At 39.6% G+C, this 27,998-nt stretch overlaps 1 protein-coding gene and 1 pseudogene across 2 annotated transcripts; one reads left to right on the top strand and one right to left on the bottom strand.

The window, feature by feature from the left end:
- Positions 1-37: 37 nt before the first annotated feature.
- Positions 38-27,875, bottom strand: mapk8ip2 (mitogen-activated protein kinase 8 interacting protein 2). Of its 2 annotated transcripts, none has more exons than XM_085281934.1 (14): positions 27,388-27,875; positions 17,054-17,159; positions 9,166-9,405; positions 8,966-9,044; positions 8,474-8,677; positions 5,793-7,989; positions 5,401-5,612; positions 4,724-4,799; positions 3,928-4,100; positions 3,725-3,834; positions 3,520-3,642; positions 3,320-3,390; positions 3,130-3,228; positions 38-2,452 (listed from the first exon to the last, which is right to left on the bottom strand). In XM_085281934.1, exons 1-14 carry the CDS (start codon positions 27,450-27,452, stop codon positions 2,380-2,382), a joined length of 3,828 nt encoding a protein of 1,275 aa, XP_085138060.1. In that variant the 5' UTR covers positions 27,453-27,875; the 3' UTR covers positions 38-2,379. The 2 variants fall into 2 exon arrangements, with proteins under 2 accessions (XP_085138060.1, XP_085138061.1); XM_085281935.1 differs by having other exon boundaries at positions 8,576-8,677.
- Positions 18,990-20,768, top strand: LOC146569562 (cathepsin E-A-like; annotated as a pseudogene).
- Positions 27,876-27,998: the final 123 nt, after the last annotated feature.

Below are 27,998 nucleotides of genomic sequence, written 5' to 3'. Positions count from 1 at the left end.
TTAGGATTTAACCAAACAATGAGGACAACAATAAAGGTTCAGACATCAAGCATATATTTTATTCATAAGACCAAACCCATGACAAGGCGAATGATTTTTTTTTCTTTGTTTTCCCTTGAACTTTACAAGTCCTTGTTTTTAAAGATACAAGATAAGATATGTTTGTTCTGTCACATACTCTTTTGCTCTAGGTATACAGTGAAGAATCCTGTTAAAGTAATAAAGTCAAAAGTTGATTTAACTGTTGAAGTACTTCTGAGCGGCTATATTGGACTAGATCTTCAGTGGTTGCTCTTGTGTAGCTGTGTGAAAAGAAGTATTTTAACTAGGCTGTAACAAGATAGAAAAACAGAATCAGAGGCAAGTAGATACAGATCAGAGATGGGTCACACTGTTGGAGCTCAAATGCGATTACTATAATCGGCAAGACACAATAATAGTTTTCCAGTGGCAGCTGACTGAGTCACTATTCAGCTCTAACAGCAGATTGGTCAGTAGTTTGGTTGTGTGTCACACACTAGTGATGTCACATTTCACAAATGTGCCCTAAACGTGCTGCTGCTGAAGCCTGTTTGTAGAGAGTTATGGAGTCTTCAGGAACCTGAATGCCAGCTGTGTGACAGACTGAGATTACACCGTGTGTTAAAACATGAAAAGACACTGAAATAAAATTATTGCAGATCACAGATATTTGTGTGTTTTTCGTTCAGGGGTTTTCATCTGCTCGTGATCTTTTTTAAACTTCTTTTTAATTCATGTACATATTCATTTTCATAACATACTCAACATAAAGGACACAGCACTATCATAGATTTGCTATTGTATATACACGATCTAACTGACAGCAATACATATGTAGATAATACCCTCTCTCCTGCCATGTCAACTTTCAGTGAATCTTTAACACTGAAATCCTGCAAATAGGATGTGTTTTTTCTGCTGGACTGACTGAAAGCAGCATAAAAAGATGCTAAACAGTGTCAGAGAGAACAATGGGGGTGATTGGGGAGGTGGGCTTCAGCTACTCCCACCTCCATATAAGGTGCTTGACTGCAAGCCATGGTTTGACGCTCCAACCTCCTTCATTCACCTATTGTGTGACAGGTGAATGAAGGTATAATTAAACGTGGAAACGCATCCCTCTCCTTGTTCACCATGCTTAAACATTAGATAAATGCCCAACCATTAACAAAAGTGTAAATCTGACATTTTAAAGGTTTGACTCCACTGGAATACCACGTATCAGCAGGACACTCCCCTATCAATCGATCTAGTCATTCCTTTTACCTCATTGAAACTGAAATGGAGATCAGGAAAGCACTGAAAGGCAGAGTTAAACAGTCAGAGATGTGAGAATATGGCTTTTCAGAGGGCCTTAGCTTTCTTTCATCTAAAAGTGGCATCAGCCATATAAAGCACACACTGATCTAATATTTTGCAACTGTACCAGCTGGATGACTTGCTATTGAAGCTCTAAGAGCAGTGCAACTTTGAGAACAGGAGGGAAGTAAATTTGCTCTGTCATTCAGATTTGCTGAGAGTTACTGTCCCTAAATCCAAAATGAATATATCTGCAGAGCAAATGACATTCAAAGTTCATCTGAAGTCAACTCATCGAACCGCTCTGAAAACTGCAGTTAATCCTGTCAGAGCGATACATCAAAAGCAAGAACAAAATTTCCCACCTTCAGTCTCAACTGTGAGCATTTCTTAATTAGTCTGAATGAGGCGCCTGAATGTCTACTCTCTATACATGTATTTACAACACACTACGATTTGTACACAACACAGGGGTAAGCTTGGACCAAGGACCGCTCGCTGTACTCTCTGTCTCTCTCTACTTTGCTCCAATGTCACTATAAGTATAAATTAAATGACCTGTTTTTCAGTATTGAACAAAAACATATATACAGTTAACTCAAACGCCGACGTCTTGATTAGACACCATTCCTTTACTGATTGTTGAGCTGCTTGCCATTCACTTGGATATGTGTATTTCTTGGTGTGTCTGTGTGCAGTAATCCTACTAGCCATGCATTGAAAAGTGATACAGCAGTAGTAGGTACATTGTTTTCATCTCAAAAGAAGAATCTTGAAATAAACAGGTGCTCAGCATCTTAATTTTTATATCATAGAAAAAGATTAACTAAACAGGCAATCAATCCATTGAGATCATGGAAATAAACAAAGAGAAAGGGATGAATGAAATCAGTCAGATGTCTAGCATACTGTAGAAATGAAGATCCCAGGTTTAGAGGGACAGAAGAGTATTTTACAATGGAGCGAAAAAAGAAAATCCCCACTGACAATGCCCTCTGGTGGCAAAATTGATGAACATACACAAGCTGTGGAGGAAGAAGGTTGTCATGGCAACATTTCTCACTCCAGGTAGATGTCCTCAGTGGGGCAGGCGTATTCCAGATGCTCTTGGTAGTACTCCTGGAAGGCTCGTCTGCAGAAAATACAGACATATGAGGACTAAAGATTTACCTGTGAGATGGTATTAGATATTTTTAGATTCAGTTTTGTACGGCTGTTTAGTGTTTCTGATGTTTCACAATGTTTGTGTGAAAAACACAGAAACAGAAGTTGTTTTTCACAAGTTCTGGCTGACTTAATGGCGAGAATCTGATGGATGAAAGATTTCTGCCGCCTCCTCTTAATCCAGCCTCAGAGAGTGGGCTAATGTGCATCTTTAATTATTCAAACACATTGTGGCTGAATAATACATGAGTAATTCTGCTGCCATTTAACCTTATACAGGTACACACACATATGGCTAGTGTGCAAATAACAAAAAACCCCCAAACTGGATTGCTGTCAAGCATTCTGCAAAAGAAATTTGTAATAAAATGCACTTTAATCCAGACTTTGAGATCAGATTCCAGCAAAGATATGTGCAAGTAGTAGCTGAATAGTCATTTTTATTACTTAAATATGTCAAATTAAGCACCGTGGCTTCTACTGTAATATAAAATTTTATTTTTTTAATGTATTTGTTTTTTTAGTTAAAATACATAACAAATAGATTTATTTTTTTTTTTAACTTTTTGAGTTCTTTTTTTCCTTTCTTTCTTTTTTTTTTATTTTTGTAGCTACGGCCCTCAGCGGTTGTGGAAATGGACATACCCGACACATTCTGCTACAGGTCGCATTGACTCCTGGGACACAAACACATGGCAAGCAAATCTGTTCAGCATTGGGTGCTTAGTGATGAAGCCAAAGTAGCTGCAGAGAGAACAAAACAGTGTGATGCAATCAGTCGGATGTTACACTGTACGGTGGTAGCAGGATGGGCAGAAGATGGATGTTTGATTACCAATTGTTCCTCGGATGGCATCCACAGAATGAGATGTTCTTCATCTGGAAGAAGTGACTACATCTGTCATACTAAATATAGACAGAGACAGAAAAAAAAGTAGAGTTCAGTCACTGATGAAGCAGTGCAACATAATCCCAAAGCAGAGGGACAATCGATTACCTGAGTAATCATGTCATTTATGTTTATTTGTCTTATACCTCATCAAGGGATTCATATTCATCCTCCAGGCTCATAATCAGTTTGACTCCTTGCAAGCTAATCTCCAGCTCACATAGAGAGGGAGGTCGCACATGTACCGTCCGTTTTCTCGATATTGCAATCTAACACAGAGAGAAACCACATTTGTATCCTGCCCATAGTAAACAATCCATAATAGTAAAAGTGTAAATGTGCTTTTCTTACCTTCTGCATAGCAGCACAGAGAATGCCGTTGCCTTGGTGATAAGGTACCTCAACAGACCCCAAAAACTGCACGCTGAAAGTTTCAATCCACGCTGGATTCCTTTTCATTCCTACGGAGTGTAATATGAATAGAAAATGTGATCGTTCTGTGTGTTTCGAATAAAAAAGCAAAAAGAAATAAGCCGCTGTATTCTTGCACTCACCCAGCAGCTCTTTGGATTGACCTATGACCTCATGAGCATAGAAGGCAGGGAAGATGCCCCTCTCCCCTGTCCGCATGTTATAGCCTCTGTACCAGTAGTCGTCCTCTTCTTCCTCCACGTATAAGGGATCATCCACATCCAGCTCCAGCTCATCTGCATGCCTAGGAATGAACCTGCAGAGGGCAGCAGAGAAGTCAAGGAAAAAAAAGGAAACTGCCTTTGTAAAAAGATGTTTCCTTACATGATGTTCCTGCTCCTATAAACCTGAGTTATTTTGATCTTTTATGGGTTTTAGGTGACTCCCTGTGGGAGGCTTTGATGAAAAAGCTGGGAAAGAAAAATAATAGGGTGGGTAGAGGAAGGCAAAGAGTTGTAAATATGGGGTATTTTGAATGAGACCTATGGTTAAAAAAAGTGAAATTATTTGTACACAACATGTACTGTGTAATACCGAGGCACTGTTTGCCTTTTCTCTTCTTGTCGTTGTCTTTATGGTTGGCAAAGAGACGCATGTGATGTCTTTGTCTTCCTCCCCAAAATAATTAGTGTTGCCCAAAAGTTGTTTCTGTTCATCTGGACACGTTTTCAGTGGGAGAAACGTTTCGTCACTCACGTGATTTCTTCAGTCTCAGCTGACTGCTTGGTTTCCCCAATCTTATAAACAGTACATTTGCATAATGATTCAAACTATCACCACTGAAGGAACAATGGGCTGGGAGGTCAGCCCATTGGGAGGTTGACCTCCCAGCCCATTGTTCCTTCAGTGGTGCTAATTTCAGGCTTGAGTTTGTTTTACCTGTAGACTGCTCTGTGTGTCTGGTCCCTCTCTTCTCCATTGATGGTACAAGAGAAAAGTCCAAAGGATTCTGTGCCTACATGGGAAACAGATATGACTGAGATTATTTAAAAAAAAATGTTGTTTTTTCTGTAACCTGTTGTTTGTTGAGGAACATTTATTATGCAAATCTGTAAGGTGAGCTCTAAATGAAGGGTAATGGATTATATCAAAAATGCAATGAAAATGGGGCTGTTATAATGAGCTTTTTTATTATGCAAATCACCCTTTATTAGAGATATAAATCTTGAGACAAGAGGTCTGCCTGATGATGTTCTGGTAGAGCCCTCCCATCAGTCGTGTGTGGGCACCCTGCCATATTTAGATCACATCTTAGTATATCATTTTGACAGTGATGAGTTGAACTCTAATACATTATTCATTCTAAGGGCAGGCTGTGAGTGGATAATTTTAGAAATAATGCTGAAGGAGTCAGGATTTTTGGACAGAGCCAGGCCAACTGTCCCCCCAACCTCCCCCCTTTTCTTATCCTTAATGTAAGATGACACCCACCGGAGCATCATCTCATTTTTAGGGGTAATATTTTAAAGCAGTCTCGATCTTCTCTTTTACCTCTCGGGAAGAGATAAGAATGAACACTTTCTTAAAATAAGAGAACAGAATTGCTTATGACTTACTGGACGAGCGGGAGGTGCTGTTGACAAACACATTGAGAAATTTCTTGGAGAAAGGGAGGTCAGCTTCGGGAGAAGAGTCTTCAGAAGAGCTCAGAAGCTCTGGCCTCACTTCCTCCTCCTCATCATGACCATAGTCCACGTTAGCAGTCCCCAAAGGCTCCTCATCGCAAAGAGTTGAAAGCTCACTGTCATCACTCAGAACAGAAGTGCACCTGAGAAGGCAAGTTGAATCCCAATTTAAGGCGTAATAAACATTTGTAATACAAGTTCATGTTAATATAAGGTGCACAATAAGGAAAATTGTTCCAATTTCATAACTAAAGGACAGATTTTTGTGTCAGACTCAGTAAACACTCAATTTACTGGCTTTCAAACATATTATCAGATCATACCTTTTAAGGCTGACCAATTCCAGTGTAGTATTCTCATCCACCACTAGTGTGTACTTCATGGAGTCATAGGCCAGTCCATCGTCTTCATTTGACTGCCTCAGAGCCAGGTCTTTCTCACACAGTGGGAGGTCATGATCAGGTAAGGGATGATTCTGCACGCTGGAATCAATGGGTGGTGAACTGTCCAGCTCTAAGTCGCTACCTCTACGGGACTGCTTCCTTAAGCCACCTAGGAATGGATAAGAGTCTGCATCGTCCTCTTCTTCATCATTGTCTGTGGAATAAGTGAGGCTGAAGCATCGGTTAGTCTGAGCACTGGGTATGTCGAGTGTCAGGCTGTGTTTGACTTCTGTGATACGCTCGAGGGAGGCTGAGGAACGGCTCGTTGGCTTGGGCTCCGTTTCTCGTCCTTCATCTTTGTCGCTGATCACACTCTCACTAAGGCTGGGTGAGTCGAGATCTTTCCTCCCCTCCAACATCATCAAGTCGTTATTGGGCTCAGGATCATCTTCTTGTCTCATCGCATTCTTAGATGGTTTATCTACAAAGTTCTTGTCACAGTCTTTAGTAGTATGCAAAGAGCTGTTTGCACAACGCTCTAAAATCAGTGGGGTTATGGTATCAGCGGTTGGATTGCTCATATAGAGATGAGAATTTATCACTGTTGCTCCTTTTGAAGACTGCATGTCAATACTTCTTGATTCTTCACTTTCTTTGTCTCTTTCCTGTGATCCATTCATTCCAACTTTCTTAGCTTGGTCCTCATCATTGAAGCCATCTCCATCTCCAATGTCGGAGGATGGTGAGATGGTATCAGACACAGACACTTTCCTCTTGAAACACTCCTCAGGACAGCTGATTGGGTAGGAGCCCTCTGAAATCATCCTGTTGACCAAATTGCTAAGCAGCCATGGAGAGTCCGAGTTCTCACTCAGGTCATCTTCGCTTTCAGATTCAGACTCTCCTTCACTTCCATCATAATCATCTGAGCTTGGCATTAGCCTGGGCCCCACTGGCAGGTAGAAGGAGCGTTTGAAGCTCTCTAGGCTGTGATCTGGTTCTATCTGCAGCACCATCTGTCTGGAGAGACTATCCTCACTGCATTGAGCTGGAGGAAGAGTCTCATCTGGGTCAGCTTGGTGCTCACAGGGCAGGTCTTCATACACATTCTGCAGCCCTGTAAGAGCTTGACCATCATCGTAGGCCTCATGGGGTAAGATGGGTGAATCAATGGGAGATGGTGTAGCAATTGTGGGTGAGGGTAGTGGGGATGGAGAGGGTAGAGGAGAGCCTTCTTTGATTGGATCTGGCTGACCTAGAAGTAGAGATGTTTTCAGACCAACAATTCCACTGTCCTGCTCCAACTCTGTGTCTGGATCCAGTTCCTGATCTGACGTAGGTGAACTGGCCTCCTCGATGGAGTTGGTAAGGTGAGATGAGCGTCCACTACTACTTTCATCACTGGTCAAGTCCAGCTCTGTCTCTGAGATTGATGAGATCATGTTGGAGACAACGGGACCACCACAAGCAAATGCTGCTTCCAGCTCCCCTTCAATGTCAGAATCAGAGCCTGGAGAGCTGAGGTCTTTGTCCTGGTCTGAAGTCACATAACCCCGTTGGTTCATATCTGCTATTCCTGGGTCTGAGGATGGAGAGGTGGAGTCGTTAGCTGCTGCCTCCACATTAGACGCTTCTTGAGCATCTGAACTGTTGGACTGGTCGATATTTTCTGAGCGGCTAGATGAAACATAACTAGAGAAGGAAGCTAGCTCAGAGGGTTCAATGGAGGGGAACTCCACATATGATGAGTGATTCTCCTTACAAACCATATCGTAGGCCTCCTTACACATAAACTCTACGTCAAAGTCCTTCTCCAGCTCCTCGTCAGACAGGGGTGTATCTGCACCATCGTTAGCTCCAATGGGTGCGGTGGATGACAAGCAGCGGCTGGTTCCATCTGGATCTAGGTCATTCTCTGGCTCCATACCTGACTCACTGGTGATGGTGTAGGTATCAGTAGCACGCCGGTTTGAGTGCTTGTGGTTGTGGTCGCTGTTGAGATCGTGGTCCACCTCTGTGTCCGAACACTGGGAATGCTCATCTAGGGAGGGTGCTCTGGTTGTCTGTACTGAGGGATCAGCCTTTGGATCAGTAGCATCACGAGAACATGGGTGAGACTTATGTTGACCAAACGAGCCTATGATGACAGGTGAAAAAAAAAAAACAGAGATTAGAGGCTGGTACGTGATTTTGAAGTTAATTATGGTGAGACTGCATAATGAAATAAGCTGACATGTGAGAAGAGTTTACAATTAATGAGAGCAGATGAGAATAAAGCAAAAAAAAAACAATGATTGTCAATGTAAAGAAATCCACAATGAGCTGAAAATGGAAAGCAGCATGAACAAGTCCAGCAAAAGTTTCATTGTCAAAACCATAAATATATATATGTATATATATATATATATATATATATATATATATATATATATATATATATATATATATATATATATATATATATTAAGTATTAAAAAAATATGATTTGGTTCATGAGAATCAGCATACGAGATTTTTGCTGCTCTTGTGCATCACTGAAGTCAAATTCACATCACAATACAGCACTAAATAGCAGTGATCAATGAGATGATCTAAGCTTGCTGAGCTGGCCTTCTTGTTACCGTATTCGGGCCTCTCTCGCCTGTTGCCCTCCATGTCGCAGAGGAGGGGCCTATGAGGAGACTGGGGGTTTCCGCCCTCCCCTGTCTGATTTAGTGGAGTACCTTTGCTCTGGGATCCTGGGACCTGGGATATTGGAGAGGCTGGGCACTGGCCTGTCACATGGCTACCATCCTCCAGACATGAGTGGGTTGGAGACAGACGACCTGGAGGTACAATAGATTTTTATCCCCTGTGTGTTATACAGTTCATAATAGTATCTGAATAGAATTATCATGTGGAACAATTACTAAACAAAAATAGCATTAAAATCCAGTAGGACGGTCTTTCTATAGGATTAATAGATTAGCCTATTATTTAATATTAGTTATACATTTTAAAGCTTATACAAAGAATATATTTGTTTTGTGAAATAGAAAGCCAAATAAAAATATAGAAGAAAACATACAGTCACAGCATTTTTTTTTCAAATAAATAACTAATGATGTTCTAACCCTGTGAGGCTGGGTTGCGCAAAGAGTCCTGCCAGCTTCCTTTCTTTGGGGATAGACTGCTATTGTTGTTCAGTGAATCCTAAAGATGGCAGAGAGACAAACACTATTGTTAGTGATAAATTGCAAACAACTATTTCAAAACACATGTCAAACAGTTTGTTGATGTAATGTGTTTGGAATCAGAGCCTCAGTATACTTACCTGCGACACAGCAGTGGTTAGGTTCAGTGTGGTGGGTCTGCTCTTTATGGTGCCAAGAGTAGGAGAAGGAGGAGGGGAGGCTGAGGGGGAGGGAGGTGCATCAGGATCAACCTCTTCATCCTCTTCCTCTTCCTCCTCTTCATCTTCATCTTCATCATCAATCATCTCAAACTCTTGAAAGTCGTCCTGAAAGGAGCAGACTGGGTGGTGTATGTCATTCTTCTCCAGAATAAGGGAGTCCTGAGACACAGAGAGAGAGAGAGTGATCCACATCTTTATTATCAGCGATATTATTAAAGCATCAGCTGTTCTGACAACAGAAAAGAAACAAGGAGGAGAACAGGCCTGTCTGAGAAATCAGTAAAATTAGAGGAGCAATATCAAGGAAAGAGAACTAAACATATACCAACACCAGCAGTGATCAGCTCCCATGCACACTCATGAATACATGAATGTGTGTTTGTACATAAACCAAAGAAGTTAAGTGTGGCCCTCAACAATGTTTTGTACAGCATTTTTTAAAAACATTATAGAGTATTTTATGATTTTTTTAAATATAATAATACAACAAAGAAAAATCATTTTATAAGGAATTATTACAGTTTTGTATACATAAAAACTATAGCTTGCAAAGCATGCAAAAAAAAAAAAGAGTCCATAATTAAGGCTAAATCTTCACTCATAATCCAAAGTTGAAATGTCAGCTGACATTGTTGGGCTTACCTTTTAGAATATAAGTTTGTTTTTTTTAATGATGAGAACTCAAAATAATTATTTTAGACCTGGATTAAGGGTTTGTCTAATGGGGTGATTTGAAACAAAGAGAATATAAATGTGCTAGAGCTGTAAAGGAGCACAACAGATAAGCTTTACAGTATGTTTCAATCTTATTTTTGAGTCTTCAGACCAGTTTTTGCATAAATGCTTTTAATGATTTTCTTTGATTTCTTTTTCCTGTGTGAACAGATGATTCTACAGCATTCCAGAAGATTATTGATGGCTACTGAGATATTTAACCATATAGTGGGTGTGTATGTACACTTTTTATACTTTTTTCCAAAATAAATTCAAATTTTTTCACACAGTTCTTTTTTCTAAGTCATTAAAGACATATTCTGCACAGTTATTCCACCCTGGAAAAGGAACAGCTCAAATAAATCACTAAAAGCCTAAAATTAATGACATTAAGGCACATGATAAACATTTGACCACAACTGTACAAAGTCACAATGCAAAACATTTTCAGAAAGTCAAACAGCAGACCAGTAAAGTCGATGAACTGCTCAAAGAACAAAGCGGAGACGTAATGCAATGATTAAGGATAAGGAGGGGTGGGGGCCGCTGACATGAAAGTGGATCAATCAGACGCGTCTCAGGTTTCAGCTAGTTTACTGGAAACCAATGTAGTAAATGACTTTCAGGTTTCATAGGCTACACATTCATTGGCCTGCTTGTGTGTTTTGCTATACGTTCCAATATGTACTGATGGAGCAAAGGTAATAATACAGGCTTAACTACTAAACTATGAGACTAATTCTCGAAGGGCTGTCGTATGAACATACATTTTAACATATTTTAAGTATTTTTTAAATAATATAAATGCCTCAAGTAGGACTCGAGGCTGCTCAACTACAATCATCTCTACAAAATATTTCCCTAAGGAACTAGAACAACTGAGTAAAAAAACCAACACTCATGCAAGTTTTTAAAAAAGAGCATGATCACTCCACCAAATATTTGTGGGTGTTTTTTTTGGGGGTTTTTTGTTTTGTTTTAATCTTCTCTCCCCTGCTTTGAATTTTATAATGGAGTTCCAAGGATTGATTTGCCTGCTTGTTTATTTTGGACAGCACAGCAGTTTCTCCACCTCTCAGTGCAGTCTGTTTAATGGAGGAATCAAAGCTCACTCTCTCATCCATCTACCGCTTACAGTTCTGCTGATGCTGGATGCAGCCACTTTGTGCCACAGCGACTGAAACGCACACTCAGTCTATACCCATCAAGTACACGTGATATTGCATATCAACATCTAATTAACATATCTATTTTTGCATGAGTGATCTATTAAGATGCAATCAAATGTTTGCAGCAAACACTGAACCATTACTATCCATCACTGAGGATATGTGACCTATAACTCCATGAGTGTGTAAAAATCTACAGATTCATCAGTGAGCTGTGAAAATGTCACATCTGCCAGGGAAAATACTTCCTGCTGTCAGGAGACAAGGCCACCTGACAGACAGGCAGGTAGAGAAAAAAAGAAAAACTATAAATAAGAGTTGTACGTTGGCGGCATTCAATCTCCATGGTCTTCAGCTCCCAAGGCCATCCCCACTCACCCTTTGACTGTCCCTCCCCTGTCACTCAGCAGACTTGAGCAAGCATGCCCTCATTCATAGTCATGTTAAACAGCTCTGTTCTTACATAGCAGTTACCAAAGAAACATAGCGGTTACAAAAAAAATAGTTGGAGAAAATAAGCTTTTTGATCTCTAATTAAGAGACGAGAGCCTTGTTCAGCATGGCTAACTCTATCTACTGATTCTGCTGGTGCTGCATATCAGAAGATCAGTAAGATGGCAGCTCCATTTTAAACTAATTCCCCAGTGGAGTGAAAGGAAGCTTTGGGTTTCATGGAGCTGTGCACTATCATGACTAATGACAGCAGAAACTATAAGAGTAAGTTATCATTATAGAGTCGCCATTATAGAGGTGTGGAAAATTAAGAGGTCATCAGCAACCTATAGAAGGCATGTATCTGATACAAATCTAAGATAATTAACACTAGCTCCCTAAATGTTTAGGGCATGCTGAACCTTTATTCTTTGCCCAGAATAAATTTTCATTTGGTTTTGGGATGAATTATGTATTTAGAAGTGTCTCTTTTCATCTATACATTCCTTTAAAGTATAAAAAGACATTTCTTTTCCACAGGCACAACTGTAAAAGTATAGAAAAAGCCATTTCTCCTATCTAGAATAGAATAGAATAGAATTCAACTTTATTGTCATTGCACATGTCACAAGTACAAGGCAACGAAATACAGTTTGCATCCATCCAGAAAGTGCTTTAGCCATAATATAGATATATTACAGAAATGGATCTGTTATAGGTATAAGGGTACAAAATATGGGTCTATTATGGGTATGTTACAATGTACACGGTATGAAGGTATGCAATGAATATGCTATAACTATAAGTATGTACAGGCTGTCTGTCTGTCTATCTAATTTTATCTGTCTGTATGTGGGTGCATGTAAAAGTGTATGACACATGATGGACTCCATCTTTCAGTGTATCATTTATATTTCCACATTTTAAAATCAGAGTTGCATCACAGCTGAGACACAGGCACCCCTGCTCTGTCACATACTGAATTATGCATGTGCTCATGCCATTCAATCAGGGGCTCTGGAGAGGCAGAGATGCTATTAGAAGGACAGAAAGTCAAGAGTCAGGAACAACGCGAGGCAGAAAAGAGTTGTGTGTTTGTTTGGGTGATACACAAATAAAAGGCTTGGGATTGTGGTCGCTCTTGTTTGAAAGCTTGAAAGAATACCATCAAAGTGAACCAATAGTGACATTAAAGATTGTGGAAACAGACAACTAGGGCCAAAAGCGCTGTAGAATTTTGACATCTGGTTGCGAATAACTGCTTCCTCGATCAGAAATCACATGTGTCTCGTTGATTTGGTCACGTGTGTGTGTGCCTACCACAAACTCAAAGTGTTCTGCAGATTAAGACTTGAACACCATAGCAAATTAGAATTAATCAGAGTGGGGGATTGGGGCCGCAGGATAATCTCACTGTTCAGATTGGCTGTTCGTCCTAAACATCAAAGACGTGCTGCCCAATATGAGCAAATCGTGCTGACATCAAAACCAAAAGCTTCTTTCTTCATCAGCACAGTGTGGTGCATGAGGAAGAGACTGATGTTTCTGCTGATGAGGAGCTGCCAAACTGTCATACACCCTACTGATGCAGGCAGAATCAAACACCATGTGAAGCACGATGTGCATGAAATTCTCTCTCTTGCCCTTCTTTCTTTGTTATCTACACATACACAAACACTCAAAGGGCAACTGGGTGTGTGTCCAATCTATCCTATGTCAGCAAGATTACTTCCTTTGGGCAGTGATGTAACATAACGAGGACCGACACTGTCTCTGGCCTGTGCTTTCTTGTTTGTGAACTGAGCAGTCAGGGCTTCTGCTGTTTTGCATCTGATGTCCTCAAGATCCAAACCATTTTTAGGTATACTCCCAAATGTAATTATCACGTACTTACAATCGACCCACACACTCAGCAGCTTAACTTAACAGAGACTATAATTATTATTCCAACAGAATGTCATGACCTCATCATGACCTCAATAAACAAAATACCAGCTGAAAATATTTTAATGCTGAAAAAATTACAAAGAAAACAAAATATTGTTTCAACTGTACCAAATGTAAAATGTGTGAACTGTTAAACATTAGGTCTCTCTCTCTTCTAAGTTCATGGTAGTAAATTATTAAATACCTACACCACCTTCCGAAAACCTGATTACACCAGGATGAATACGTTAATTTAAATGAGTCAGCACAACCAAAAGTCATACTGTCAGAATCCTCAAAGCACAGGCCGAGGTGGAGGAATGGCAGCAGACTTTGTTGTAGCCTAACAATAAACCAAAGACCCAGACACTTATTATTCATTTGAAAACTATTAGCACTGCTTTGGAAAACACGCAAAAAAAGATCAATTTTAGCTGTTATCTATCATCCACCTGGCCCTTATTCAGAGTCTGTATCAGATTTCTCAGACTTTTTATCTGATTTAGTGCACAGATCAAAAAAAATTGTTAATATAGGAGATTTTAACATTAATGTAGATAAAATAACCACCTCTATTTTATTTATTTGTTTATTATTATACTCAATTGTCTTTTCTTAAACTGTAAATGAGCAGTTTTAATCATTATTGCATATTGTCCTGACGTGTAGCAGACGAAATGTTTTTCCCACTAAAAACGCTACGTCCAGATGAATAGAATCAACTTCTTTGGGTTTATCTAGTAATGACTTCATGAATGACATATCAGTAAGTACAGTAGCTTCAAAACTACTAAGTCGTGATCATCTACAGAAGAATGAAGAGTTTCACCTTGGATTTAGGGTTCACCATAGCACAGAAGCAGCACTAGAGAAGGTTATAAATGATCTTCTCATGGCTTCTGACAGTGAACACATCTCCATACATGTCCTGTTAGACCTCAGTGTAGGATTCAGTACTTGTGGTCATATCTAATATTTTAATACAGGGACTAGAACACACTGTTGGTATTAAAGGAAATGCACTGCAATGGTTTGGATTGCATCTATCTCATAGATTCCAATTTGTTCATGGAAATGGGGAGTGTTCTTCACACATGAAAGTTAGCCATGGGGTTCCACAGGGTTCTGTACTGGGATCAATACCTTTTTCATTATGCTTGCTTTATTATCTAATATTACTAGAAAATACTGCATACAGATGTTACCCAGTTATATTTAACAATGAGAGCCAGATGACATAAATTAGTTGCTTAAACTATAGAAAAGAAATAAAGGCCTGGATGTCCTGTAATTTTCTTCTCCTAAATTTAAATAAAACTGAACTTATTATATTTGGCCCTAAAAATCAGGACAATCAGCATTGTGTCTAACCAGATACTTACTCTGGATGGCATTACCTTGGCCTAAAGTAACATTGTGAGGAACTTGGGAGTCATTTTTAACCAGGATATGTCCTTCAATGCCCATATAAAACGTTATGTAGGACTGCTTTCTCTTTATAATTTCCAACATTTCTAAAATTGAAATTCAAAACTAGTTTATGGATTTCATCCCTTTTATGCTGGACTACTAAATTGATCATTATTGGATTGTCCTAAAAGTTAACCTAAAGAGCTTCCAGTTAATTTAAAATGCTGCAGTGAGAGCAGCAGCAGGGACAAGAAAGCAACATCACATTTTTCCCATACTGGCTTATCTTCATTGGCTCCCTGTTAAAGAATTCTGATAGAGGTTTCCTCCTGTTAAAATTAAGGGGTTTTTTGTCATGTTGCAAAGTGCTTTTTCATATGGGATTGCTTGGCTGTTGAGGTTTTCTCCCGAATACTGTAGGGTCTTTACCTTACAGTAAAGACTGCCAGGTAAAGACCTGGAAGTGAGTGGCACCAAGTAAACAAACCTTTGTGTGTGCATGTGTGAATGCGCGTGCGTGTGTGTATCTATGACATCTTTGAGTAAAATCCACTCTCTGAAGTCTCCTTCTCTGGAGGTCTTCTTAGATGTTATGCAAAGACACCTCTCTTACAGAACAGCTTTGCCAACTCTTCACATAATGTGTTTTGTTGGTGGATTAAAGTAGAAAGAGCAAAATCTAGCACAGATTTATGCCAGGAGCTTAACCCTCAAAACCAACCATCCCGGAGCTAAATCCTCATTCCCAGGCACCTCGGCAGGGAAGAAAGAAAATACAGAGAGGGAGGCTTTAAGGGGAAAAGGGGCAGAGAATGAGGAGAGAATGTGAGCTCCGTCTCTAAGCAACACTGCGTAGGGAGGGAGGGAAAGACACTTGGGAGGGAGGAAAAGACAGAGGAAAGGAGGTTGTCTCTGCATAGCAGCAAACTGCACTGGGTCACCCACCCTCTGCTGCAGCCATGGCTCAACGCCACCAGCATAAAACATTTATATCCCACAGGATGGACAGAGGAAAATATAGAGGCTGGTGGTATAAGATTAGTTCTTAGAAATGGTGTAATTAAAGCCTAAGCCGTTCTGACATGTCGGATGATACAGCTAATGACTCAATTATTTGCTTATACTTCAGCACAGTCGCTTGAATGTGATCCTTATGGGAACCCCTGCTTTGAATTTCTATTATATGATGAAAGTAGTTCAGAACCAGTATGTATGCAATTTGTTTGATGATAAGTGCAGAATGTAGAGAGTGACTCACTCTTCTAGTGAAACAAAGCTGTTGGAGCTATCATTTTCTTCCTTGTGTATTATAGCTATCTAAGGCATATGGGCATTACTGTAATGACTGCAATTCTGGTGAGGAAGGCTTCCTTTACATACAATTCTGAAGGTATAGAGATGCTTAAATAACAGATCCAAATAAGCTGTTCTGAACATTTAATCCCTATACAAACGAAGTTTCCACCCTTGATTCTCATAAAATTATATTTTTGTCATGTCATTTTTCTGCTGCTCTCAGCTTCATGTTAGCATTAATCAACTAGGATAAACAGTCTCTAATTGTCTCTTCATGTAATATTTCATTACATTAATTATTTTGCAGATCTAGCACATATGTACATGCACATAATTTTCCTTGAATGTCCTAAAATGGCCATTTGAAAAAAATAAGACTTGCTCTGCTTAACTTGTATATGCAAAAGTGGATATATCAACAGTGATATCGCTCACTGTTTATTGGCTTTGTAAGCTAACATGACCATATTTAGAGAATAGGGTGAAGTTATCAGTTAATGCTGTTTTGTTAGCATGATTCATTGACCGTGAACCAGTCATTGACACGCATAGAAATAACAGTTAATTATTTCCAAGTGACTAGTAAAATACCTGTTTGATGTCCTTTATGACACTACAAACATTTTATTTAGCAGATAATAAAAATAAATGTAAAAATGCTCCAAAAGGCATCAACACCACTAACACTGATGACCAAAAACGTCTTTTTTAACAGACTGTAAACATGTTTATTCCAGCCACATGTGGCAATCTAAAGAATTATTTCTGTGTCACGAAGCACAGCAAATGAAACATATCCTTAAATGTCTTCAGAGAAAATAGAACACACTATTAAAAAAGAGAAAACAAAAGAATCTCACCTTCTCATATGGGTCAGAATCATAGTTGAGTCCAATCCCACAGTCATCTGTGATTTCAGAGAGATCTTCATCATCAAACTCCTCCAGGCTGATGTCGTGGGCTGGCCTGGGAATACACAAGAGAGGGTATATTCACTGCAAATTCTGAAAAAGAATACTGATACCTGCAATATGTCTTTTCCATCAGTGAACGGTCCAAAAGGGAATTTCTTTTTGATTCATGCTCACACACTGATCAAGGGGAAACCTGCTCTAACTCATAGGCTGTCAGGCTCTGTCTGCATCTCAAGCTCATATGCTGAACAAAAGCAACCACACAAACACCCGCTATCATCTCTAATTATATAATATCTCATACTAACAAGGTCTGGCGCATTCACTGAATCAAGTGAGTGACAGTGGCAGTACCTAAAACACCCAAATTCAGTGTCAATATTTTAAATTCTGTTAGCTGGGAATGATTGTAAAAAATGTGAGCTTTGAATGCCTCAGAAAGACTCAGAAGCGTTACTCGCTGCTATCTCTTACACCAAGATTTCTAAACTTTCATTTACAGCAGGGAAGTGTATCTCTGTAATGAGCCATGGCTTTCCAAGTTTTCTTGAGCAGACCCTATGCCGTCTTTACTCTATTAGTTACAGCAGGTTTCCAGTTCTACAGCAGCTGGCTTGCAGTGTGTTGAAGGAAATGCTGCATTGCAGCTTTCCTGCAAAGATAAGGACGCTCTACATATTACGTATGAATGCGAGCTTACATCATATAATCATATAGGGGTCCAAAGTACACAATGTCATTGGGTCTGTGGTTCTGAAAGAGGACAGGCTGATGCACAGTAATACAAAAGGGGTCATGAAAAAGTTAATGCAATCAGGGCTTCCCCTTACTGCTTGCCAGCTTGAATGTGTAATGGCTTAAAAAGGGTTATTGGGTTTTTTAACAGGAGAGGAATTTGAACGATGGGCTAAATGTTAGAAAAATCAGTTTGTAGTGAAATACGATTATCCTAAATGAGTTTTCTTAACATATTTTTATTATGGTAGACAAATATTACTATCATAATTAGGATAAGGTGAATGACAAAAGCTTTTGGTAAAGCTGTTTAAAGTACTGTTGATACAGAGGTTCAGACATAATACATTTATTTTTCATTATTGGAAAACTACAGCTTCACAAATAGTGTAACCATGGTGCTGATATGTAAATTTAATCAGATAAAATGGTACTAAAGTGGTCCTTGAAGAGTCCCAACAGTACGGAGAGCTCCTATTAGCAAAATGCTTGAAATAAATTAATAATCATAGGTTTCATTCTGTCGTTTTGTTTTTTAGAGACGCGACATGAGCAAGAGCATATTTTTTTCACTTGATATGATGCTGAACAAGCAAAAGCATAATCTGAAAACAATTAGAGAAAGCATTTTGCTGAAAGTGCAGAAATTCCATGTGTCCAGTAAGATATCCCAAACAAATTTATAATGTGCTTCATAATAAAGCTTTTGACTTTGTTTCTAAAATGTTATTACAAAAAGTGGTGTGTACTGAAGACCTATTACATGCTGAAGTTATGCATAAAGTTTGTTTTAAGTAGGTGACCCTATCTGAACTGACATGGCTTAATTTTTGACAATTACACTGGTGTGGTAATGCACCAGTACAGCTCCAAAGTGAGTTGTAGCCATTAAGAAACGTTGTGTACCACGGAGGGATCACAAGTGTCTTGTTGTTGTCCTAGTGTGGGTGGTGCTTGCCGAAGGAACGGTTAAGTAAGGAAACTGCTATCATTTTATCTGGAAAAAAAGAACCCATAGCTGTAACTCAAAGAGCTTCAACGCCAGTGATAGAAGATGTTGCTTTTGCCTTCTATCAACTTAGGGCTCCTCTCGATAAGCGGTAACTGTCAAGCCTTGGGGGGGGAAGATGAGCTGCCTTACCAAGATATGTGCATCAATAACTACGCTGATGTAAGGAAATCAATTCTTATGCACGACACACAACCGTCGAGCAGTAACTAGCTAACTTGCTATATTCTGTTCTACTGTCAATTATTATGTTGCCTAGACTACCTACTATGGAGACATCAACATTGGCACACCCCCCAAAGTCCTTTGAGGTGCTATTTGACACCAGCTCTGCCAACCTGTGGGTGGACTTAGTCTGCTGTAACACTCAGGCTTGCAGTGAGTACACGCTTTACACTGCCACATCCTTCATCAGTCACTTTGTCAGAACACATTTAGTTGTAAAAATCTCCTATGGAAGACTTAAAGCTGATATAGCCTACGAGAGCAAAGGTGGCAGTTGGTCATCTGGTTTCCATTGATTACATATGGTCCATACGTGGGATTTAGATTTTCAGTGCAATTCCAGGCATTTATGTTCTTTGCAAAGCATCAGTGTTGGAGTTGATTAAAATTCACCTTCTAAAAATCAAGTGAAACCCAAAAAACTCTCCAATGCATAGAGACATAAACTCCAGATGTATTCCAGATGTATGTCAATTAGAGACAGGTAGAAAATTTGATCCCCAGCAGTCCTCAACCGCCACTGCAAAATGTCTGTATTTCTACCTACCCTATGAAACCCGAAGCCTCAGTGGAGTCTTCAGATGTGACACTGTTAACGTGGGTCAAACCCAAACCACAATATTATATTTTAACAGTACAAACATGTGTGAGGCTGTTCTATAATTTGTTCATTGTAGAAGGTAATTTTGAATTCTGGAGGTTGGTGGTATCGTAATCACTAACCAGGTGATCTGATCTTGTTTGAGCAGAGATTAATCGAATGAGATTTTTTTTGACCGCATTCTCGGACTATCCCAATCTTTCCATCTCAGCTGGAAGACGGACCCCTCTCATGGACAACATGATTACTCAAAACCTGCTGAGTAGCAAAATCTTTTGTTTCTTCTTGTCTAGGTACAACTTTGATAACATAAACATTTGTGCTATATCCCGCCTCAGCTACATTACTTTACATTGCTACTGCGCTTTAGCGGCACTGAACTAATTTTGTTATACAGACAGCTAAGCAGCGGTTTGATTTGTGGTTCAGATGAGAACAGCTGAGTAGTGTGCTCTCTTTCAGAGAATAGACAGTAGCTTGTACCAGTAGTCAGCATCATCTGCTGGACTCCTGCCACCTCTGAGACCTACTGGCAGATTGGTGTCCAAGGGTCTGCGCTTTTCAACATTTTGTTCAGACTTTGTTTTTCTTTAAAATAAATTAGGGACACAAAAACCATCTTTTTGCATGCAGATTCCTGATAAACACTGGCTGGTGCTCACAGAGCTGCCAGGCCAGTTTAGAAACCTCAAACCCCAAACCAGGTGTGAATTACATCATGCAGTGTCATGGAGCCCAATAAAATTAGTATGGATAGGCAGGAAACTTGAACAGACAAACACTCTCTCTTCAGAGTGCAACAATTTGCCAACCCTGCGCTTTTTTATTAGTGCTGCCTCCTCCTGCTTACGTAATTCAAGTAAATGAAAAGCAAATGAAAGCATGCCCACCCATGCCTGTAAGAATGTCCAATGTTTTTGTTTATTTTTCAACTTTTTACTGCTAATATGAGCAATCGAATCTCCTGTCTGCACCTCCAGCAGAACCAAAATGGATGCCAGTACTGCTCTGTCAGTATGACCCCCACTTACCAGCCCTCTCCTAATGGCCAACCCCTGCGGACCTTCGGAGACGTGCTCCTCAGAGAGTAATATTCAATCTAGTATGGCTGGACCAACAGCCGAGTTGGTTTTGCTATAGTTGTCTAAATGTCAATAGTGAGATCTGAGCTGAACATAAATCTGATGTTAACTTTGTATCTGCTCAAAAACCTTGTTTACATCTTACATTTTCTCTAGAACTATTGCAAGCAAGCATATTGGACTATTGTTTGATAAAATTGTCAGAAAAAATGTTGCTATACAAGTCAGACTTAGATTTTGTGCAAGGATGAGACTTTGATTGGGGGTGGGCATTTATCTGTAGGCTAGGGAACACACTCATCTTCCACAAAACGTAAAAGAGCAATTAATAAATCAACAGTGTTGCCACTTGTCATGCTGCACAGTGTATCTATCATCACTTTTCATTTTTGAGTGAAATGAATTAGTATCGTGATAATGCTGTCATTTACAGAACACACGTGTCTGTGTGGGAAAAACTACTTTTATTTAGGCTAAAATTTGTGAAACTGAAATGTAACAACTGGACTGAACTTGTGAGGCAAAAGCTCATTTTGCACAAAATTATACATTTTCATCACAGTATCAGTCAGACTGATCTGTTGTTGTGACATGACTGTCATCATCTGTCCTCATCAAATAAAAGTGTCTATTGTTTCAACATTAGACAGTTTTTGCTATTTTATTCTTTCGATTTTGTAATTCTATTACAAAATCTATTAATTCTACTTGTCTGAAACAGGTAGGGTTAGGGTTAGAGAGACACTGAGTCTCAGTGGGATTACCTGTATAAATAAAGGTTAAACAAAAATAGAAAAATAAGTACTATATGTACAATAAGTACTATAAGCAACCAAACGTCAGAAAGGAGCTCATTAATGAGCTCTCCAGGGAACCTGTGTTTGCAAGCGTAGGTGTTTGTGGGTGTGGAATTCACAATGGGAAAAGAAACACACAGCATCTGTGAAGCTGTATGCAAGCAAGTCACCACCAGCATACAAGGAGAAAGTCCCATGTTTGATTTTTAGGTGACATTTTAGTGAAACTGATGGACACAACAGATGAACCAATGATATAAGATGCTAAGGCAGACAAGGAGTAAGATGAAAACGCTGTATCAACGAAGAAACGGTGAATACAAAGGAAGAAAAAGACGAAGAGAAATTAAAATCTTTGCTTTGCTTTCACAAGCATATATAAATACAGATTTTAAAAACATTTTAATGCCAAGCACCACAAATGTTCATTTTCTTCCATTGTCTCAGGACACATCTCTGTAATAGATTTCACAGTCTCTTATTCCTTGTCTCCTCTGCTGCTACCTAATCCACTATGTTACCCGGTGCCATTTTCTTGGTGTGCTTATCAGTTTGCACAGTAAAATGTGACCTCATGTCTCCTCCACTCAGATGAAGAAAAGACCAAACACAGACACAATTTTGTCTTTTTCTAAAGCATTTTGTATTAAATAGCTTTATATTTTGAGGATACATATGAGATTGTAAGCTGAGCCATACCACTGCAGTGCTGACACTACTGCTTACAGTGTCTTAGCGAGCGGGCAGTGTCTGTCACATTGCGTGGTTTATCGATTACTACGCTTGATGTCGGTTGTTTGTCTTAATAGTTAGGACTTCAAGCTGAGGCTTCAGGGCTACATAGCAAGAATCATCTATATACAATACCAGTCTCCAACATCTGATCCATCCCCAGATATTCAACATTGTGACATTCAGAGCAAGATGAGAATCCTACCTCCCAAAACTCAAGTCAGCAAAAAATTACCATTGCCGACGCTGGTCATGCTGCTGCAATGGCACACCCAGATTGACTGCCACATAAAGGTTTTCCTCCCATCTCGTCTCTGTGTCGTGAGATTTAGCTTCAGTTCAGTTAATTGCTCCAGCCCGCATTTGTTCTAACAGTTATTTTCCATCATCTCTGACACCGTCATGTCCAGAACGGAATTTCTCAAAGCTGCGAACTGTCATCTTTGTATTTAATGTCTCCACATCCACACATTCAAAGCTTCCTTTGTCTTGTGAAAAATGAAAGATTGCATGGTTATCAGACTGACTTCGACTTTTAATACTTCTGTAATTTATTTTAGAATTAGCCTCCACACTCTTTCAAACATGCAATAAAGCTTTTCTGAAAATGTATTACGGATGTAAATGTTTGGGGGCAGTCCTAATTTAGATTACGGGGAGGCCGTGTCTCCTTGGCCAAAACACTGAACCCCCAAATCTTCCGGATACGCCCATCAATATATCTGCTGCATGAATATCTTCGTTAATGGATGAAATGGGGTGGTAGTGTTTTGACAATTCACTTACCCTTTACTATCAGATGGTATTTAGTTATTTTTAAATAACCCTAATCACACTGAATGAATATTTAGTAGGCTACATGCCAGGAAATATGCAAATATATATCAGTATACGCTCACAATCCAAGAATGAAATTGGACAAAAATAGAAGCTTGAGAGGAAGTCTGATGACACTCTGATAACAATATTAGAGTAGATACAGATGTGGGTGTGGTGGCAGTGGTAATGGTGGCGGGGGTTGAAGTGGTGGCGTGATTAAGCTGCCTTTTAACCATGAACACCTGCTTCACAGTGACATCATCTTTAAAAGCCAAGGACATGCTGTAGTTGGTAGTGACTCATTAGCAAGATAATTTTCCAGGTTTTTCAGCCACCATTAGAGAGACAAACACATGTATGCATGCCCCTCCCCCACACACACAAATACTCAAGCTTGCACGCACACACGCGCACGAGTCACACATTTATGCTAACGAAGGACTCTGTGATGTCTTCCTCAGCTCCAAATGCAAAGATCATGCCATGTTTGAGTCAAAGGCACTGATGATACATCATCTTGCTGTGAGCACATGATCTCATGCAGATTGGTCTGGATTTGGATTAATGAAGCCATTAGACGCGAGGAAAATGTGTAAATATGACTCATTATTTTGTTGCTGTTAAATGAAAAAAAATAGCAAGCTGCAAAGACTGACAGGTGAAGGCATGGCAAGTGATAGTTGCACAGAAAATGTAAGACAGTGGGAAAGAGACTGAAGCTAAAATCTGCAAAAAGAGTGAGGATGGAACGCTTAAGCTAAAATGCATTTGTATTTGATTTAAGCCTCTTACGCCATGGTAACCATACCCACCATTACCCCCTCCCCCTCTGTTTTTCTCCAAATGACTTCAAAGAGTTGGAAGGCAAAAGTAGAACATTAACAGGAAAACATGGGATTCATGGGGGTGGAGAGGTGGGGTTGCATACTTCATAAAATAATCATGTTCACGAAATGTTCATAAAACTTCTATATATTAAACTAGAGGTTGAAGCAAATCACTATTTCTATTACTGGTTAAATTCTAGGCTGTGAAAAATACACTGTTTGTATCTTTGTTCCCAAAATTAGCAATGAAAAAATAACAGTTGTTTTAGGTTTTATTTAGAGACAAACAAATGTAATTAATTTTCCCAAACTTGTGATTCGCAAATGTGTTATATACAGGGATGAAATAAGAACAAAAATAAGAATGGCATTCAAATAACCAAGGCTCCGCTTTGTGTAGATTTACTTGTGTATTATGTGAATAAGGTTAAAAAAGATAATGAGTCAATAGGACCTTTGATAAATTTGGAGCCTAAAAATGGCATCCTTAAAAAGGTAGCACAACTGGAAACAGAGCAGTTTATGCTCATGAACTAAAAACAAACAAATGACTGCGCACAGTACGACTGCTGCCTCAGCAAGTCTAAGAAAGACCGACCAAACCCTTGGGCAAAATGTGATCAATGAACTTCAAGGTGTGGGTTCCTGGCACTGGACAAGGCTTTGCATTGTAATAATCCAAAACAGCCTTCATCCACTGCAGGGAATATTTATGATGAAGAAACAAAGCACAGCTCAGTGGAACAGCTTCTATGTACATTACTGTAAGATGATGCTTTGGATAAGTTTAATCACCATGAAGTTCTACTCCTATATATGAGCTTTATACTTTTATATAAGGTATATATAAGGTATAAAGCTCTCTGTGCCTGGAAGAAAGTGCTACCATGTTTTCTCTTATTAGCAGAAATTAATTAAAATCTCCCATCAATTGCTCACTGAAGCATATTCATATGCTTCTTTTAAAGTTTAGATTTCCAGCTGAGGACGTTTTCCATCCGCAAAGGGGAAATTGTAACCTGTAAAAATTTTCTGGTGCTCCAGGGAGAGAGGTGCTGCCTCTCGTGGATTTTGTTGCCTACTGGAAACAGTGTTAGGGTTATGTAAGGCAGATTACCAGACCACACCATCACACAACTGGTGGCTTCACTCATGAATCTGTCACACACAGATGCACAGAGAAAGAGACAACACACACACACACATACACAAAAGCTGTGACACAATCAAACGCACAGACATTTACAGAAAGACTCTTTCTACATCCCTACTTACTGATATTTCATAATCAAAAAGTGAAGAGCCAACCAAAAATAAACACAAACCACTTGTTCCCTCTCGAATGTATAAAAAAACTACCTGAAAACAACAGAAACAAACCAATTAGCCTCCACAAAGGAGTAATGCAATAAACTACTCCTCACATGATTCCTCTAATATAATTAAGATTCGTTAGATTTGGCTGTAGTGCTGTGAATTTAAAACATTAATACCATGGTCAGAGCTTGGCTGAGTGAGCTGAACAGGTCACCGGTAGTCATGCAAACGATCTGGTCTATTGATTTGACATGATCCAGCAGTGCAGTTGAAATCCCACATGACTACATGCTGTGGATAAAAAATCTACCAGGACTGGTTTGTTAATGTGATTGCCTCTGTAGGATATGAGCCATGTTGGAGGCAGAAGCAGGCACGTTGAAATGAAATGTGTTTACTTCATGCACATTAGAGCACAGGGTTTATGTTATCCTGATAAACACGCCAGATAAAGTCTTTTTAGTGTTGTAGTTTATCCAGTTTCTCTCTGCTACTCTGGGCTAGTATTTTATAGTAGCTGTATGTTGTAGTCGTGCAACCCAGTTAGAAATAACAGTGTTTTCTTTATTATTCCTGCTATGTTTGGTGACACAGAGTAAAGCAAAACAGCAGCCACTGAAGGTTATATATCATAACATATGAAAATCATATGAAAAGTAGAAATACACTCAGATTTGTATTTGTAACCATTCCAGGAAAAAGATAATCCAAGTAGTATAAGAACTTTGGCCTTTGGAAGTGTACATACATCAATATATAGGATTTACTGTTGATGAATTTATGAACTATGAGGTTAGAATTCAAATAATCAGCTGTAAGAGCCAGTGGGGTCTATTATCAACAAATCCAAAGTCTTGTGTTAAATTATGCTGCAGGAATACAGGAATTTAAAGATGTAAAATGATTGACTATACAGATTAGAGCTGTGCACTTTTTGCAATAGCTGAAATTGCAAATATGTCTCCACTCTAAGAAAAACTACAACCTTGACGCCCCCATTATTGCAACTTATCAAGAAGTCAAAGGACTGTGAACCGGACACTTTCATTCCTGCAAACTTCTTTGATGATAGCACTAAAGAAATACATCCAGGACCATGACAGGCTGTACAAATTATGTAAATTAGGAGAAAATCAAAATGAATTTTTTATCTATTGTACATTTTATGATTTAAGAATGTTTACATTTAGTAAGAAGCTTAATTTTTTTTAAATATATATATATATATATATAAATTTCATATATAGAAATTTCTTGTCTAAAGCTCGGAAAAGGTACCAATTGGTTTACTTAACTCTGGCCTTTGTTAGTGATGTCTTACAAGTCTGTTTATGCTGATCACATTGTTAAAACACATTATTATTATTTGTTATGTTACATTGTTACCAATACACATCCAGCATCAAAAGTAGGTTTACTGCACTCTCTTCACACAGTTCATTAAATTTACTACAAGATGTCTCTGTGTTTCTCATCTTACCGCCAATTACACTATAACAAGCTAAACTGTATATTTTAAACAACAACACCCTTGTAGAGAGCACTGATTTAACGCTACGTGTGAAATAAGTTGCCTCTGCAAGAGTAACCCACCCACAAATATGCTTCTACAAGAAGAAACCGGGGCTGATTTGTCATACTGATTGTCGCAGAGGTCACATTAGAGGCGTTTGACACAACATCAATATCAGTAGGACTTCCGTAAATCATTGTTCAGCAACGTGCCCTTGCCTGGGTTGGACTCAACAGGGCGTGGGCCTCACACAGAGATTGCGCAAAGCGGGTGACTGTCGCCACAGCTAGAGATCAGTCATATGCAATATGTTTTACAATTTGCCATTCTTTGCAATTTTCAGAAATTTCTAAAACGCGAGTCTTTTATTCCCTCTTCACCAAGTCGTCTCTCCCAAAAACATAAACAACCAGCAATGTTCAGCTGCAGCACCTACATGCGCGCAGTGAGGCAGCAGAAGGCCGAGCAGGTTATTCACAGTATCTATTACAACCTAGGCTGGGGATGTGCGTTTTTACTGCAGTCATCAAAGCAGCACAGACCGACATGCACGGCGCCTTTTCATATCAGCCCAGCGCATCCTCCATCGACCCCTCACTGTCACTTTACATACGAGCTCTTACCTGCATCCAGGAGGCGAGAGAGAATGGAAGGTGGATAGGGAAAACATCTCAGCCCTGTCCGCCATCTTCTTCCACAAATGACTCAGAGCGATTGCAGAAAATCACGGAGGGAGCGCAGTCCATTCACAATTACAGTGCACGGGACGGGACAGTGGACAGAGGTTTCTCTATCTGCGGCCCCACAGATGCCCCCCTGGCCGCAAGCCTTCAATCAGACAAGCCTGCTCAGCACCATGAAATCTGCAGTCAACCATCCACACAGGCAGGATAAGGAGGGGTGTCAAGGCAAATAAGACAAAAAAAAGAGCTTCAGCGGCAGCGCGCAATAACGCGGAAATCTCTGTGTTCCCCGGTTAGGTCCTTGCGAAACATGAAGCGGGCAATTTGTATCCGCAGTCGGTGTTTTTCTCTCCAAATGTCTGCCGCTGTGATGCTGCCCGTGACACACAACAGATACGGGCCAGCAGTGCGGAGACAGGCAGAGACGGAGGAGGAGGGGGTGTAAAGCGGAGACGGTATAACGTCAGTGCTGATACCATATGAGCAGGCTGTGCTGAGTGGATGTAATCAGAGCCTAGAGGGTCACACGGAGCAAAACAGTTAAAACAGCG

This window comes from Mchenga conophoros, linkage group LG7 (genome assembly GCF_057382185.1).
Source record: "Mchenga conophoros isolate Kocher_MC1m ecotype Shallow Benthic linkage group LG7, M_conophoros_male_GT1.1, whole genome shotgun sequence".
Classification (NCBI taxonomy): Eukaryota; Metazoa; Chordata; class Actinopteri; order Cichliformes; family Cichlidae; genus Mchenga; species Mchenga conophoros.
Note: the sequence above shows the minus strand (reverse complement) of the source record. Positions and strands in the feature narration are given on the sequence as shown.